Source organism: Heteronotia binoei, chromosome 11, assembly GCF_032191835.1.
Source record: "Heteronotia binoei isolate CCM8104 ecotype False Entrance Well chromosome 11, APGP_CSIRO_Hbin_v1, whole genome shotgun sequence".
NCBI lineage: Eukaryota > Metazoa > Chordata > Lepidosauria > Squamata > Gekkonidae > Heteronotia > Heteronotia binoei.
The window spans coordinates 74,560,326-74,576,092 of record NC_083233.1 but is presented as its reverse complement, the minus strand read 5'-3'; the positions used below and the strand labels follow the sequence as shown (position 1 = coordinate 74,576,092).

At 49.7% G+C, this 15,767-nt stretch overlaps 1 protein-coding gene across 1 annotated transcript in view; it reads left to right on the top strand.

The window, feature by feature from the left end:
- Positions 1 to 15,384, top strand: part of AACS (acetoacetyl-CoA synthetase) — a 93,749-nt gene extending 78,365 nt beyond the window's left edge. The window contains exons 16-18 of the mRNA XM_060250388.1: positions 355 to 413; positions 7,195 to 7,397; positions 13,028 to 15,384. Coding sequence (XP_060106371.1) covers positions 355 to 413; positions 7,195 to 7,397; positions 13,028 to 13,165 — 400 coding nt within the window. The 3' untranslated portion in view covers positions 13,166 to 15,384. The remainder of the gene's footprint in view (positions 1 to 354; positions 414 to 7,194; positions 7,398 to 13,027) is intronic.
- Positions 15,385 to 15,767: the final 383 nt, after the last annotated feature.

The following is a 15,767-nucleotide window of genomic DNA, read 5'->3' as shown; positions in this document are numbered from 1 at the left end:
GAAGAGATCCTCAGGCTCCAACCCTTGGTCTTTCCATGGGATTTCTTTTCCTGCAATCCAGGTGGCAAACTGTACCAAGCCAGCCTACTTACGACTGCAGCATATGACATGCTGTGCTTCCTCCTCTCTTGTTTAAATATGTATAATGTTTTCTAACAGAACGGCGTCTTGAAGGAATGCGAACGACGTCTTTTAACTCGGGCCCTGTCCCAGGAATTGCTTTGCTTCCTTGCATATTTTACCTCAAGGTGGCTGATCGAGAGCCGAGATAGATGGCATCAGCCCGCTGCTTTTTCATCAAGCCTTGATTATATTTTAATGATTTTTTATCTCTGCTCTTCGGGTTGTTTCCAGCGACGGCACGTTGAATCCGAGCGGGGTGAGGTTTGGGAGTTCGGAGATCTATAACATAGGTATGGAAGCGTCGTGCTCTTGAGCTCTTCTTCTTGTTCCTGCTTAACTTTATGTAGAAGGGGAGAGTCTCCAAGGAGTTTGAGGCTTGGGTAGGCGAGGTTTCCCCAGTTTTCATCTGCCGAGTAGCCCTGCGAGGAGGTGATGAAACCAGAGTGGTAGCACAGTAAAGAGACAGGAAGAACAAGCCGCCGTGCTAGAAAATGAAACTCTTGCTCAAAAATATCAAATCGTAAACAAGTTCATAGGTATAAATGACAATAACAATGCATACATGTATATAGGTTTGGGTGTAGTGAGAGCCAGTTCGGTGTAGTGAGTGCACAGACTCTTATCTGGGAGAACTGGGTTTGATTCCCCACTCCTCCACTTGCAGCTGCTGGAATGGCCTTGGGTCAGCCAGAGCTCTGGCAGAGGTTGTCCTTGAAAGGGCAGCTTCTGGGAGAGCCCTCTCAGCCCCACCCACCTCACAGGGTGTCTATCTCCTGAGAGCCAGTCTGGTGTAGTGGTGAAGTGTGCGGACTCTTATCTGGGAGAACCGGGTTTGATTCCCCGCTCCTCCACTTGCAGCTGCTGGAATGGCCTTGGGTCAGCCATAGCTCTCGCAGGGGTTGTCCTTGAAAGGGCAGCTTCTGGGAGAGCAAGTTTGGTGTAGTGGTTAAGTGTGTGGACTCTTATCTGGGAGAACTGGGTTTGATTCCCCACTCCTCCACTTGCACCTGCTAGCATGGCCTTGGGTCAGCCATAGCTCTGGCAGAGGTTGTCCTTGAAAGGGCAGCTGCTGTGAGAGCCCTCTCCAGCCCCACCCACCTCACAGGGTGTCTGTTGTGGGGGAGGAAGGTAAAGGAGATTGTGAGCCGCTCTGAGACTCTTCGGAGTGGAGGGCGGGATATAAATCCAATATCATCTTCTTCTTCTCTCTCAGCCCCACCGACTTCACAGGGTGTCTTTTGTGGGGGAGGAAGATAAAGGAGACTGTGATTCGCTCCGAGACTCGGAGTGGTGGGTGGGATATAAATCCAATATCTTCTATCTTCTTCTAATAATCAGCACAGCACAGAAAAGTACAATATATGGCCCCAAAATTCTCCTTATTCATTCAATTGTAAGGCATAAGTCCATTCTTCAGTGGAGTAATAGAAGTCCATGTAATCAAGGTCGGCTTTGAAGGGTATAGTAGTCCTTTATGCGATCGCTAGCTGAAGGTCTCACGTTTCGCTGTATAGTAGCTTCTTCCAAAAGCTGATATCCTTTTTCTCTCTCAAAAATTCACTTCGACTCACCTGTCTCTTAAGAGTTCTTTCTCCAAAATAATGGCTTCATAAGGAGAATTTTGGAGCCATATAGCGTACTTTTCTTTGGCGCTGTGCTGATTATTGCAACTGACATACATATATGAATTGTTGTTGTTATTTATATTTATGAACTTGTTTCTAATTTGATATTTTGAGTAAGAGTTTCTAGCACAGTGGCTCGTTCTTCCTGCGAGTAGATGTGCCAACGCAGTGTGGGGCCCTCGAGCAAGGCCTGTCTGCTCTGGGCTTCCTTAACTTGCCAGAGGTGTGGGGCACCGGTCCTCCCCCCACGTGCACATAACGACCCTTTGCAAACTGCCTTTGTATTCCGTGTTAGCGGCTGGTTGCTGATGGATTTTTTTCCCCCTGTCGTTTCAGGCAGACCCATTTTAGTAACCCGGTGGAATTATTTACCCGTTGATCACAAACCCACTTGCATAGGGTTAGCAGTGTTCCCTCTAAGCTGAGTTAGTGTGAGCTAGTTCGGAGATTTTTAGCCTCCCGCTCACACATTTTTGTCTTCGCTCAGGAAGGAGGACCCCCAGAGTTCACAACTTGAAGGCCGGTAGCTCAAAACTTTAAAACCGGTAGCTCACTAAGTAGAATTTTTGCTCATAAGACTCTGCAGTTTGGTGTAATGGTTAAGTGTGCGGACTCTTATCTGGGAGAACCGGGTTTGATTCCCCATTCCTCCACTTGCACCTGCTGGAATGGCCTTGGGTCAGCCATAGCTCTGGCAGAAGTTGTCCTTGAAAGGGCAGCTGCTGTGAGAGCCCTCTCAGCCCCACCCACCTCACAGGGTGTCTGTTGTGGGGGAGGACGGTAAAGGAGATTGTGAGCCGCTCTGAGACTCTGAGATTCAGGGTGGAGGGTGGAATATAAATCCAATATCTTCATCTACCTCACAGGGTGTCTGCTGTGGGGGAGGAAGGTAAAGGAGATTGTGAGCCGCTCTGAGACTCTTCGGAGTGGAGGGCGGGATATAAATCCAATATCTTCATCTACCTCACAGGGTGTCTGCTGTGGGGGAGGAAGGGAAAGGAGATTGTGAGCCGCTCTGAGACTCTTCGGAGTGGAGGGTGGGATATAAATCCAATATCTTTATCTACCTCACAGGGTGTCTGTTGTGGGGGAGGACGGTAAAGGAGATTGTGAGCCGCTCTGAGACTCTTTGGAGTGGAGGGTGGGATATAATCCAATATCTTCTTCTTCTTCTGCAGTTTAGAGGGAACATTGCTAGCAAAGCGTGGTTGAGCCTCTTGAGGGCAACCGCGTTGTTTCGCTTCTGGATTTTTGTGGGGTGGAGGGAGAGTAACTTTTTAAAAAAGAAGAGGCCACGGAACAAAATCCTTACACGATGCGGTGTGGCAGGAGTCTTCCACCAACGCAGCATTTGTGTAATGAGGCCTGCACTGAATCATAGAAACATAGAGTTGGAAGGGACCCCCAGGGCCATCCAGTCCAACCCCCTGCACAATGCAGGAACTTCACAAAGACCTCCCCCTGAATTCACAGGATCCATATTGCTGTCAGATGGCCCTCTAGCCTCTGTTTAAAAACCTCTAAGGAAGGAGAGCCCACCGCCTCCCGAGGAAGCCTGTTCCACTGAGGAACCTCCCTTTAACAGTCAGGAAGTTCTTCCTAATGTTGTTATCAACAGGTAAGTAATTCCACCGGGTTACTAAAATGGGTCTGCTTGAAATGACAGGGAAAAAAATCCATCAGCAACACAGTTACACTGTGAGGATTGTGTTGAACCATCTGGTGTGAACGATCCCCCCCTGGCTTTTGGGGCTCTGCTCTTTCCTGAGAGAGACGCGCACAGGGGTCTGGTTGTCTTGAGGGGAACATTGTTCATGGATTCCTTCCCCCCACCTCCCCCCAAGCTCTCTGCTGCCATAACTCTTGCACACGCATAAAGACATTGTCAGCAAAGCCCATTCAGGCAGCGGAGAAGCTGCAGCAACTGAGGGGGTGTGGCGCGACAGTGGCATAAAAGCGGCGGCCCAGTGAATTGGCCACTGTCTCAGCCGCAGTTCCGGCCCCTGCGTGGACAGCGGTTCAACTCTAATGGTCCTGGCTTTTCACCCTCCTGTTCTTCAAAAATTTCTTGAAATGGTCTTATTGTTTACAGCCTGTTCCCCTCCCTCAGGGGTGTAGGGCAAACGGAGGGTAAAAAAAATACAGAATTGGTGTCAGTTTCTTTTAGAATCCAGATTTCTGCATGTCTGGCAATACTGCGGAGAGCCCGGATAGGGTTGGTTTAAATTTGCTGGATGTCTAGCCCACCGCTTCTGCCATTCGCACGCCTGCATGTTCGTAAATCAGAGCTTAACAATAAAGCCATCCCTTGGTGCAGAGCGTTAAAGCTGCGGCGCTGCAGTCCTAAGCTCTGCTCACGACCCGAGTTCGATCCCCGGTGGAAGCTGGGTTCAGGTAGCCAGCTCCAGGTTGACTCTGCCTTCCATCCTTCCGAGGTTGGTAAAATGAGGACCCAGCTTGCTGGGGGTCAAGTGTAGATGACTGAGGAAGGCAGTGGCAAACCACCCCGTAAAAAGTCTGCCGTGAAAACATGAAAGCAACGTCACCCCAGAGTTGGGAAGGACTGGTGCTTGCAGAGCGGACCTTTCCTTTTCCTTAAGTTACACATCGCAGTCCCCGCCCTCCCTCCCCCCCACAAAAAACAACAACAACCTAGGAAAGGACCTTTCAGCAAAATCTTCCAGAAAGACAAGCTAGGTTGAGATTCATTTGAAAAATTCCAAGAGCGTTGGAGGGGCCGCGTTGAGAAAGTTGGACAAGAAGAAGAATTGCAGATTTATACCCCGCCCTTCTCTCTGAATCAGAGACTCAGAGCGGCTTACAATCTCCTTGATCTTCTCCCCCCACAACAGACACCCTGTGAGGTGGGTGGGGCTGGAGAGGGCTCTCACAGCAGCTGCCCTTTCAAGGACAACCTCTGCCAGAGCTATGGCGGACCCAAGGCCATGCCAGCAGGTGCAAGTGGAGGAGTGGGGAATCAAACCTGGACAAACCCCTCCCACCACTGCATTCCTGTCCCCACCATTTCCAGGTGGGTCTGAGCGAAGACTGACCCTCCCCGCTGCAGATCCATTTGCATTTTGTCCCCCAAACGCCCACAATCCCACTCACCAGTTTTTTTCCAGAGCTGCCGGGAAAGGGAGAAGTGAGCAAGATCTTGTCCGTGGGTGCCTTCCACGAACACTTTGCCTTCACAGGCGCTTACGTTTTTATTTGAAGCTCTGACCCTGCTTTTCTCCCGCCCCCATACATAGACACAACCCGTAGTGACGATATAATATATTGTAACAAGAGACAGTACAATAAACAATAAAGAGAAACAAGACCCTAATAAAGCCCACGTAGATAGTGTCGGTTTCTTGTTCCCGAAAGGGACACCAGGCAGGTATCTTCCACTTGATGCAAACGTTCAATTCACATGCGTAGAATAAAGCACTCCTCGGAATTCCCTGGACAGATCGTCGCCTCCTGCTACACCTGTTTCAAAGATGTAGCCGTCGTCAATGAGGGATATTCTACAGCAGGGGTCCCCAAACTATGGCCCGTGGGCCAGATGCGGCCCGCTGAGGACGTTTATGCGGCCCGCCGGGTTATGGCAAAATCAGACCGGAAGTGACGTTCGACCTAAACTCGCGTTAGCAATGCGCACTTCCGGCACTGGGCTGAGGCGGCGGAGACAGAGTGTGAGGTGATACCGAGGTGAGGTGAGTTCCCAGGCTGGGGTGTGTGGTGTGGGGAAGGAAGAGAGATGCAGAAGACGGAGAACTGACAGCCCACGGCCTTGTACAGTAACGGCAGTCCGGCCCTCCAACAGTCTGAGGGACAGTGAACTGGCCCCCTATTTAAAAAGTTTGAGGACCCCTGTTCTACAGTGATTGCAATAACCTATGAGTTTTGTCTGAAAATCGTAATATTGATTACTGTTTCTCTTCATTGTTCGTTGTACTGTTTCTTGTTACAATATATTAGAAGATGATGATGATATTGGATTTATATCCTGCCCTATACTCTGAATCTCAGAGCAGTCACAATCTCCTTTATCTCCCCCCCCCCACAATAGACATCCTGTGAGGTGGGTGGGGCCGGAGAGGGCTCCCACAGCAGCTGCCCTTTCATGGAGACATTTTTATGCTCCTTACAAGTCAAATTCTGATGTGCTGACTAAAATGCAGTAGGCCCTTTGTGGCGGGGGTGGGGGTGGATGGTCATTCCTGAGAAGGGTTTCCAACCCCTGGTTGAGAATTACCGTAAGGTTTTGGGGGTGGAGCCTGGGGAGGGTGGGACTTGGGGGAGGGGAGGGGCCTCAGGATGGTAGAATGCCACAGAATCCACCCTCCAAAGCAGCCATTTTCTTCAGGAGAACTGATCTCTGTAGTCTGGAGATCAGTTGTAATCAGTGTTCCCTCTAAGCTGCAGAGTCTTGTGAGCTACTGGTATTAAAGTTTTGAGCTATGCCTACCGCATAAAATTATTGTGCTCTGGGGTCATCCTTCCTAAGACCATAATGCGCGAGCTGTAGGCTAAAAAACGGAGCTAGCTTAGAGGGAACACTGGTTGTAATCCCAGGAGATCTCCAGCTGTCACCTGGAGGTTGACAACCCTGTTTTCATGGTTGGGTTAGGCCCACAGGCCCTGAGACCCAGTCACCCCTGGTTTGGACCAAGAGGCAAAGATGTCAGCCTCCCAGTGAGACCTGGGGACACCCCAGAATTACAGCTCATCTCCGGACTACAAAGATCAGTCCCCCCTGGAGGAAATGGGATGCTTTGGATGGGGGACTCTCCGGGATTGCATCTGGCTGAGGTCTCTGTCCTCCCCAGGCTCCGCCCCCAGAAGTTCCTTGATCTGGCAACCCCGTCCCCCATCCGTCACCGTTGGCAAGGAGGGACTTTTAACTGTATTGGAGGGCATTACCCCAGTCCCTGTCAATGTATGCTTTGAAGGAATGGCAGGCCTCAGATTCAGCAGGAGCTCAGAGGAGTGCCGCTCCTGAACCTTTCTGATGGCTCCCCCTCTTCCTCCCCACCTACCTTGTCCACTGAATAGTAGGTGCAGCTGCATAACAATCCCTGGATTAGGAGAGCGGGCAGCCAGCCACCAGGGGCTCTGCTGTGCCCCCAGCAGCCCGCATTAACCCCTTGAGAAGCCCACGCCATCCTTTCTCCACTTAGGTGATTTTGGGTGGCTTGCTGGCCTTTTGACTGTTGGGGGGGTGGCCCAGGAGAGCCCCAGACGAGTGAGGCCTGCTTGGGCTCACTGGATCTCTAGCCAGCCCAAGCAGACCTCACTCGCCCGGGGCTCTCCTTTCTTGCGTCAGGTTGCTTTTGGCTGGTGGGGGGGGAGTGGCATATGCGAATGAGTTACGCTAATGTGCTCCGCCACCTATTTTTCTACAAAACGACCCCTGAGGACCGGTAAATCTAAGCGGATGTTTTTGTTTCCCCAGTGGAAGCTTTCGAAGAGGTCTCAGACAGCCTCTGCGTCCCTCAGTACAGCAAGGACGGGGAAGAGCGGGTCATCCTCTTCCTCAAGATGGCCACCAACCAGGCGTTCAGCCTGGAGCTCGTGCGGCGGATCAAGGACGCGATCCGCGTGGCCCTCTCCGCCAGGCACGTCCCCAGCCTTATTTTGGAAACAGAAGGCATTCCGGTATGTATCAAGGCGACGCTTTCTTATTTCTTTTTTCCTTTCTCTGTCTTTTTCTCCCCATTGTCACCTTGGAATAGTAATTAGGGAGCACTTGTCATCTCTCTTCAAAGCCCCCACGCGCTTGGAAATTTTAGCCTCTCCATTTTTGAAAAAAAGTGGATTGGAGTTTTATAAATAGTTTGGCTGGGTTGCTTAGCAACTTGCATGTGTCTGCCTTTCTTCTTGAATAAGGCTTTCTCGGTTTTTTTAAAAAACCCGTTCCCTAACAAAATCTCTCTCTCTCTCTCTCTCTGGTTTATAAATATACATTTGCTCTGTTGGTATATCAAGTATTCTTGGGTGTTTTCAATTAAATATAAACGGGATGATTAATTTTGGTGGTTCGGTACGCCAAGAAAGCCATCTTCATCCAAGCGCTCTGTTCTTGGAAACCAGAGGGAAAAGTTCTTCTGCAAGATGTCTGTGAGAAGGGAGACTTGTTTAAAAGCTCTAGGAAAAATCTGTGGAAGGCCTTTGGGAGAGATCCTAGCCGCTTATGGACCTGCTTGGATTTTAATTGGGGCGAAATCAAATCGCTCATGGAGAAAAAAAAATCCTGCTTTTGAAATTTTGTGTAAGAGACTTCATAACTTCCACGTTCTATCTGGAGGCGTGTCTGTCCCAGGGCTTAGAATCATAGAGTTGGAAAGGACCCCCAGGGTCATCTAGCTCAATTCCCTTATACCCGACATCTCCTGTTGATCTCAGATCTTGCTGGTTCTACCTGCAGACTCAGCATAACTGTGTGCCTGGAACGGGCTTTTTAGAGGAACTGAAATATTCTGTTTCTTCTTCTGTTCCTTGACAAAGGTTTAGTTCAAGGGGGCAAACAGGCACACCCCCCCCCCCCCAAAGGCAAGCATACGGCTCAGAATGCTTCAGCTGGTATGCCAGCGTGATTAGAATTCAGTTCTAAATTCCCCTCCGAGCGTGTGAACTAATTAATGATCCAAACGAGGATTCCTGAAGTTAACCAGCTGTCGTGAACAACCTCAGAGCCTCCGTACGTTCTGCTCACAGAGAGCGCCTGGAGAAAAACATCCCCTGCAGCATCGCGTGGCCGAGGGTCTGATAGAATCATAGAGTTGGAAGCGACCTCCATGGTTGCCTCCCATGCTCTCTCCATGCCCATCAGCCCCAGGATGGAAGGAAGGGAGTGACCGGCTGGGATTAGAATTCGGTTCCTGCTTCTATAAGTGTCCCACCGCCTCTGCTTCGCTTCCAACATCGGGCTATCAAGGTGAGGATGGAAGCCAGTCGCAAAGATCCAGCTGCAAACTGAAATAATCACTTATGGATCCCTTCTGTTAAGCGAGGTGCTCGCTTCTTTTGTTGGCTGAGGCAGGTGCCCCTGCCAGGGGCAAGGACATGCAAAACCCAACCAAGACTTCCTGAGAGTTGAGGCTCCGAGCCTTCAGGTTTTGAAACCTGTCCTTTTAGCCCTGGATCTTGTCAAATCCCTCCTGGTATACCCCCCAGAAGAGCAAAGCGCTCAGTAGATCAGAACTTACTGGTGAACATATGAACATACGAAGCTGCCTTCTACTGAATCAGATGCTCGGTCCATCGAAGTCAGTACTGTCTACTCAGACTGGCAGTGGCTCTCCAGGGTCTCAAGCTGAGGTTTTTCACGCCTATTTTGCCTGGACCCTTTTTAGTTGGAGATGCTGGGGATTGAACCTGGGACCTTTTGCTTACCAAGCAGATGCTCTAACACTGAGCCACCGTCCCTCCCCTAACTGGCAGTGGCTCTCCAGGGTCTCAAGCTGAGGTTTTTCACACGTACTTGCCTGGACCCTTTTTAGTTGGAGATTCTGGGGATTGAACCTGGGACCTTCTGCTTACCAAGCAGATGCTCTACCACTGAGCCACCGTCCCTCCCCCTGAGAGTGGTGGTTCCTGGCCTGAGGGATATCTGGCTGTGTCTGCCGCCTCCTCTGGCAACAGCCAATCCCATCCATCAGGGGTCCTGCAGCGTAGTGTCGATGAGCTACATGGTGCCCACTGACACAAGGCTCTCCATGACATGACTGAAGGTGAGGAGCGGCAGCCATTTTGTGGATGGCTCAAGTTGCTTTCAGGAGGGGGAGACTTGAGGCAGGTAGGCCTGTTCACTGTTAGCTGGAGGTACTCCGTGGACCTTCCGGCCACAGGAGCAGTGAAGAAGACTGCAGGTTTATATCCTGCCCTTCTCTCTGAATCAGAGACTCAGAGCGACTTTCAGTCTCCTACATCTTCTCCCCCACAACAGACACCCTGTGAGGTGGGTGGGGCTGAGAGGGCTCTCACAGCAGCTGCCCTTTCAAGGACAACTATGAGAGCTATGGCTGACCCAAGGCCATTCCAGCAGGTGCAAGTGGAGGAGTGGGGAATCAAACCCGGTTCTCTCATATAAGAGTCGGCACACTTAACAACTATGCCAAACTGCCTCCGTGAACACCAGCTGCTGTGAAACATAGCTGAAATGGCATTTTCATCTGTTACCATTGTACAACTCAGTAATAACCCACAAAAACCCATGTAGCAACACTGTACACAAAATCCAAACTATTATATGATTACAGGGGAGGGATGGTGGCTCAGTGGCAGAGCATCTGCTTGGGAAGCAGAAGGTCCCAGGTTCAATCCCTGGCATCTCCAAAAAAGGGTCCAGGCATATAGGTGTGAAAAACCTCAGCTTGAGACCCTGGAGAGCCGCTGCCAGTCTGAGAAGACAATACTGACTTGGATGGACCGAGGGTCTGATTCAGTATAAGGCAGCTTCATATGTTCATATGTACAGACAAATTAATGCACACTACAATTCTGTATGTTCAAAAAGACTGTGCCATACAGATAGCATACAAGTTGTCTTCTTCAAAGGATGTAAGGAAGGAGTGTGGTATTTCCAAGTCACGCTGTCAGTAACAACTCATTAAATGTTCAATGTGTTCAGTTTTAGTTTGCAAATTTTTTTTTTGCTTTCTTCGACTTCTAGATCTTCCTTCTTTCTTTCATGCAAAATGCTAGCTTATTCCAAACACCTTTCCCAAATGCTTTCTCAAGGAACAGGTCTGATTATATTTTGTTCCAGGCAGGCACGCTGTTATAATTTCAACTGAGACATAGTTTTCTGACGTGGATCGCGTGGAAAAAACTGCTTTTGAGCATTTTTTTTTTATTACTGTTCTTGTTGCTGTGCAGCTCATCTTTGTGCGGCTGTCTAGGTCAGGGTTGGCCAACCTTGGTTGAGAAAAGAGTCACAAAGAATAAATGTCAGACGTTTGGGAGCTGCAAGACAAGAACATCAGATGTTTGCGAGAAGGAAGGAAGGTAGGAAGGAAGATGAGGAAGGTGGAAAGAAAGCAACTTTAAATGCATTCTCCAAGCTGCTGGCTGGCTTGAAGGAAGTGATTTAAAGAGAGAGATGATGATGATACTGGATTTATATCCCACCCTCCACTCCGAATTTCAGAGTCTCAGAGCAACTCACAATCTCCTTTATCTTCCTCCCCAACAACAGACACCCCGTGAGGTGGATGGGGCTGAGAGGACTCTCCCAGCAGCTGCCCTTTCAAGGACAACCTCTGCCAGAGCTATGGCTGACCCAAGGCCATTCCAGCAGCTGCATATGGAGGAGTGGGGAATCAAACCTGGTTCTCCCAGATAAGAGTCCGTGCACTTAACCACTACACCAAACTGCCTCTCTCCACTTCACCAAACTGGCTGGAAGAAGAAGACTGCAGATTTATACCTCTCCCTTCTCTTAGAATCAGAGTCTCAGAGCGGCTCACAATCTTCTTTACCTTCCTCCCCCACAACAGACACCCTGTGAGGTGGGTGGGGCTGAGAGGGCTCTCACAGCAGCTGCCCTTTCAAGGACAACCTCTGCCAGAGCTATGGCTGACCCAAGGCCATTCCAGCAGGTACAAGTGGAGGAGTGGGGAATCAAACCTGGTTCTCCCAAAGAAGAGTCCGCACACTTAACCACTACACCAAACTGGCTCTTGGAGAAATGCCTTCTCCCAGCCAGCCGACAGGGCGGTGGGAACTTCAAAAGCCACACAATAGGTGTGAAAGAGCCACAGTTTGGCCACCCCTGGTCTAGACCAATGTACAGCTCAGCAGATGCATGCTTTTCTCCTCTCCTAGGTTATGTTATTTACTTCATTCTTACCCCACCTTTCTCCCTCCTGGGGACTCAAAGCTGCTTATGGTATTCTCCATTTTCTCCTCACGACAACCTTGCAAGGGTGGATTAGGCTGAGGGAGAGTGTGACTGGCCCCAGGTCCCCTGGCGAGCTTCCATGGGACAAGTGGGGATTTGAAACCCAGACGCTTGTCGACACTTCCCCACACCGGCTCCTGTCACTGGATGCTGGGTGGCAGCCGCTGGCCCCGGTGACGACGAAGTTTATCCACAGCAGAAGCGAGCAAAAACAGTACAGATAAAACCAATTCCGGTTACAGTAACCCATCTAAATTGTGCTGAGAGAACAGAGGTAAAAGTGCTACAATCAATTATAAAACATACATACAGTTTATAATGGGATTAAACATTTTAAAAACTACAAGCTAAGAGAGAAAGAAGAAGAATTGCAGATTTATACCCTGCCCTTCTCTTTGAATCAGAGACTCAGAGCGGCTTACAGTCTCCTTTATCTTCCTCCCCCACAACATACACCCTGTGAGGTGGGTGGGACTGAGAGAGCTCTGCCAGAAGCTGCCCTTTCAAGGACATCCTCTGCCAGAGCTATGGTTGACCCAAGGCCATTCCAGCAGGTGCAAGTGGAGGAGTGGGGGATCACACCCGGTTCTCCCAGATAAGAGAGCTATGGCTGACCCAAGGCCATTCCAGGAGGTGCAAGTAGAGGAGTGGGGAATCAAACCCGGTTCTCCCAGATAAGAGAGCTATGGCTGACCCAAGGCCATTCCAGCAGCTGCAAGTGGAGGAGTGGGGAATCAAACCCAGTTCTCCCAGATAAGAGTCCGCACACTTAACCACTACACCAAACTGGCTCTCTACCAACTAAGAGACAGAGAAAGTTCCGCAGGGTCTGTAAAACTGAGTTATTTAAACTTGCCTTTATAGACTGAAGGGAGGTAGCTATTACCCCACGGCACCGATAATCCCACTGAACCACCATAAGTGAAGCAAGATCATGCAGAGCAATTAGAAACACACATCTTGGTCTTAAATGAGTGTAAACTGTATTGGTTAATTTTATTGTGTAATCTGTTTTTAATGTTTTATATGGTTAATTTGCTGCTGTTAGCCGCCCTGAGCCTGCCAGGGGAGGGCGGGATATAAATTTGATAAAATAAAATGTTAAATAAATAAAATGCCTAGCTATTACCCTTCAGAGCTGCGAGTGACTTTCTAGTTCTGGTGGCAAGCCAGCCAGATTTAGCTAATTTGAGTATAATAGCCCTAGGGTTCCTGTCATTCAGAAGATCCTTCAATTGTGGCATTTTTTGGACTAAGAGTGGTAGGCAAGATTACAGGAAAAGGAAGGATTTCACGGTGAATGTCGTACACCTTGCAGCCATACAGGGCATGACCCCGGTGTCTGCTTGCCCGTCACCATGACTTTTGTTATTTCACCCCACAGTACACGATAAATGGGAAGAAAGTCGAAGTGGCTGTCAAACAGATCATCGCTGGGAAGGAAGTGGATCAGCGGGGCACCTTCTCCAACCCGGAGACGCTGGACCTCTACCGGGACATCCCTGAGCTCCGCGGCTTCTGAAGCCACTGGCCTTCCCGCCTCCCTGTGTTTGTGTGCGTGCGCGTGCGTGGGGGTTTTTGTACGATGTATATATGTATGCGAATACCTGTGTCTGAAGGGGAGCCTCTTATTTAAGCAACGGCATTTCCTCATTGGGAGGAGAAATGCCATCTCTTGGACGCGGCAGAACGTGGCTTGGGGCGGAAGTTGCAGATTTTTCCATTATTTTCAGTGCTCTTCAGCCAGACTGGAAAAGTTCGTTTGCCTCAGCTCGGAGATCAAGTGTGGGGCCTTTTATAAGATGCTTAAGACCTTTTCTCTCCCCCCCCACACACGTACTTTTTGGGGTTTTTTAAAGAGCAACTAACCAGGTTCAGCTCACAGGTAGTCACATTCCAATTTGAGGAAAGTGTTTTTTGAGGCATGTTCTGGCAAACCATCAGGCTTCTGGGGAAGCCTCTCCTGTCTTGGTTCGAAGGGGAGCTGATGCCGCACACCTTTCCCCTCCAGAGCATCACTACGGCACTTGTGCTATGGAGCATAGCCACGCGTAGCACTGCTCGCGTAAGAAAGCGTTCTTGGTTCTCATGGAACAGGGTGAGTCCCAGGAGGGCTGCCGGAGACCCCTGTCCTGAAGGCACATTGTAGACTGTCTCCCAGAATGCTTTTCAGCGCACTTAGCACACCATCTGTTGGCAGCTTGTAGGGATTGAGTCCCAGGGAAAGAAACTGGACCGGGGATGGGGCGGGGGGGAGGAGAAGGTGGTCTCTATTCTTCTGCAGTGTTTACTCGTATTTTTTTTTTGACAGACACTTTTAGATAGTCCTGACCTTTTTTTTTAATAATAAAGTTTTAAATTAAACCTTTTAGAACGGTCTTTTGCAGCTATCCTGAAGAACAGTTTGCTGCTCCAACGTGAAGAGTTTGGCCCTTGACGGGGGACCGTCAGCTTCATTGTAGCCACCGAGACAATTTTTGAGAGAGTAGCGACTCTCGAAGCTGACCGTTGTTGACAGGGCCTCAGTGCAGTTAACTTCCCTTGCACTGGCTCTGTTCTCCCCACTCTCCACCCCCCCCCGCAAAGATTTTGGTATTGAAGCACGCTCCATGCGGACCACTTAAAAACCTCGCTTAGAATATCAGCACTTCAGAAACGCGAGGGAAGCCTTCGCGTGTATACAAAGACAGTGCAAAGCCCCGGAACGTGAAAAGTCAGCTTCTGCTATTGCAGGACTCTCTGCTTGAACACCTGTAATGGATGCTTGTTTTCATTTAACAGTGGGCTGCGTCCATTGGCTTGCAGTAAGCAAAGGCCTCATTGGGGCTTTTTTTGTAGCAGGACCTCCTTTGCATATTCGGCCACACCCCCCCGATGTAGCCAATCCTCCATGAACTTACAGGGCTCTTCGTACAGGGCCTACTGTAAGCTCCAGGAGGATTGGCTACATCAGGGGTGTGTGGCCTAATATGCAAAGGAGTTCCTGCTACAAAAAAAAAAAGCCCTGGGCCTCATTAACTCCGTCTTCTCCAGAGGCTTTGGCAGAGTACACCTGGAATGTCTCAGCTACGTAATCCTGTTGGCTTGCGCTTTGGCTTCCACACAGGAATTGGCAACCGAGACGTATGAACAGAAAATTTCAACTTCTCTTCCTGCTGCTGTTGTGTATATTTTTGGGAGCCTGCTTAAGAGCCTGGGATCCTGGCTGGCACAGGGAGAAATCAGGTGGGAATAATGGAGGGCAGAATGCATGGGAGTTAAGAGCTAGGCTGGGGCCAACAGGGAAAAGCCCCTTTTTTGGGGGGGGGGGGATTGAACCCTGTGGGCTGCTAGTTTATCCCTCTACACCAGAGCCCCACGGAGCTGGACGTTTGTGACCAATATATGTAACTTATTTAAAAAGAAACGGTGCAGACCCTGAAAAATGACCTACAGTGGTTTCTTGGTGCTTGGATCTTTTTTTGGTTTGCAAAGGGATCTTTTTTTTTTTTTTTAAACCAAATGAAACAAAACCCGCTGTTACAACTGTGAAAAACTGGTCAGCGGCAGCAGCTGCAGTCTGTTTTCGCAAAAGGGGTTGCAGGTGCCGTAAGGGAAAATACGTGGCAAACGGGGCAATTCCCGGACTGCTCTGAATACGTTGCAGGTAGATTCTGTATTTTGGAACTTCAAAGGTAATCATGCTGTCGAGTGAGCTTCAATGCTGTTTTAAGAGATTTCAACAATAAAACTGCAGAACGAGTGGCTGTTTGGAATGGACTGAATGCCTTGCATCGAGCACGGATTTGCAAAAGGGGCCTGGTAATCCCGACTTTGCGGGTTGGGGCAGTCACAGAAGCCAGACTGGCCCTAGAAAAACGAAGCCGCTCGTTGGATTCATCACCCCTTTGTGCCTTTGGCAGGGGAGGGGGTTCTACTGGCTGCCTTCCCTCTCCCTGTATTTGGGTGGCGACTTCCTTCCCGAGGGCTGTCAGGAGGGGTGGAATTTTAGCAGGAGCTCCTTTGCATATTAGGCCACCCCCCCTCCTGCTCGGAGATGTAGCCAATCCTCCAGAAGCTTACAAAAGAGAGCCTTGTAAGCTCTTGGAGGATTGGCTACATCAGGGGTGTGTGGTCTACTATGC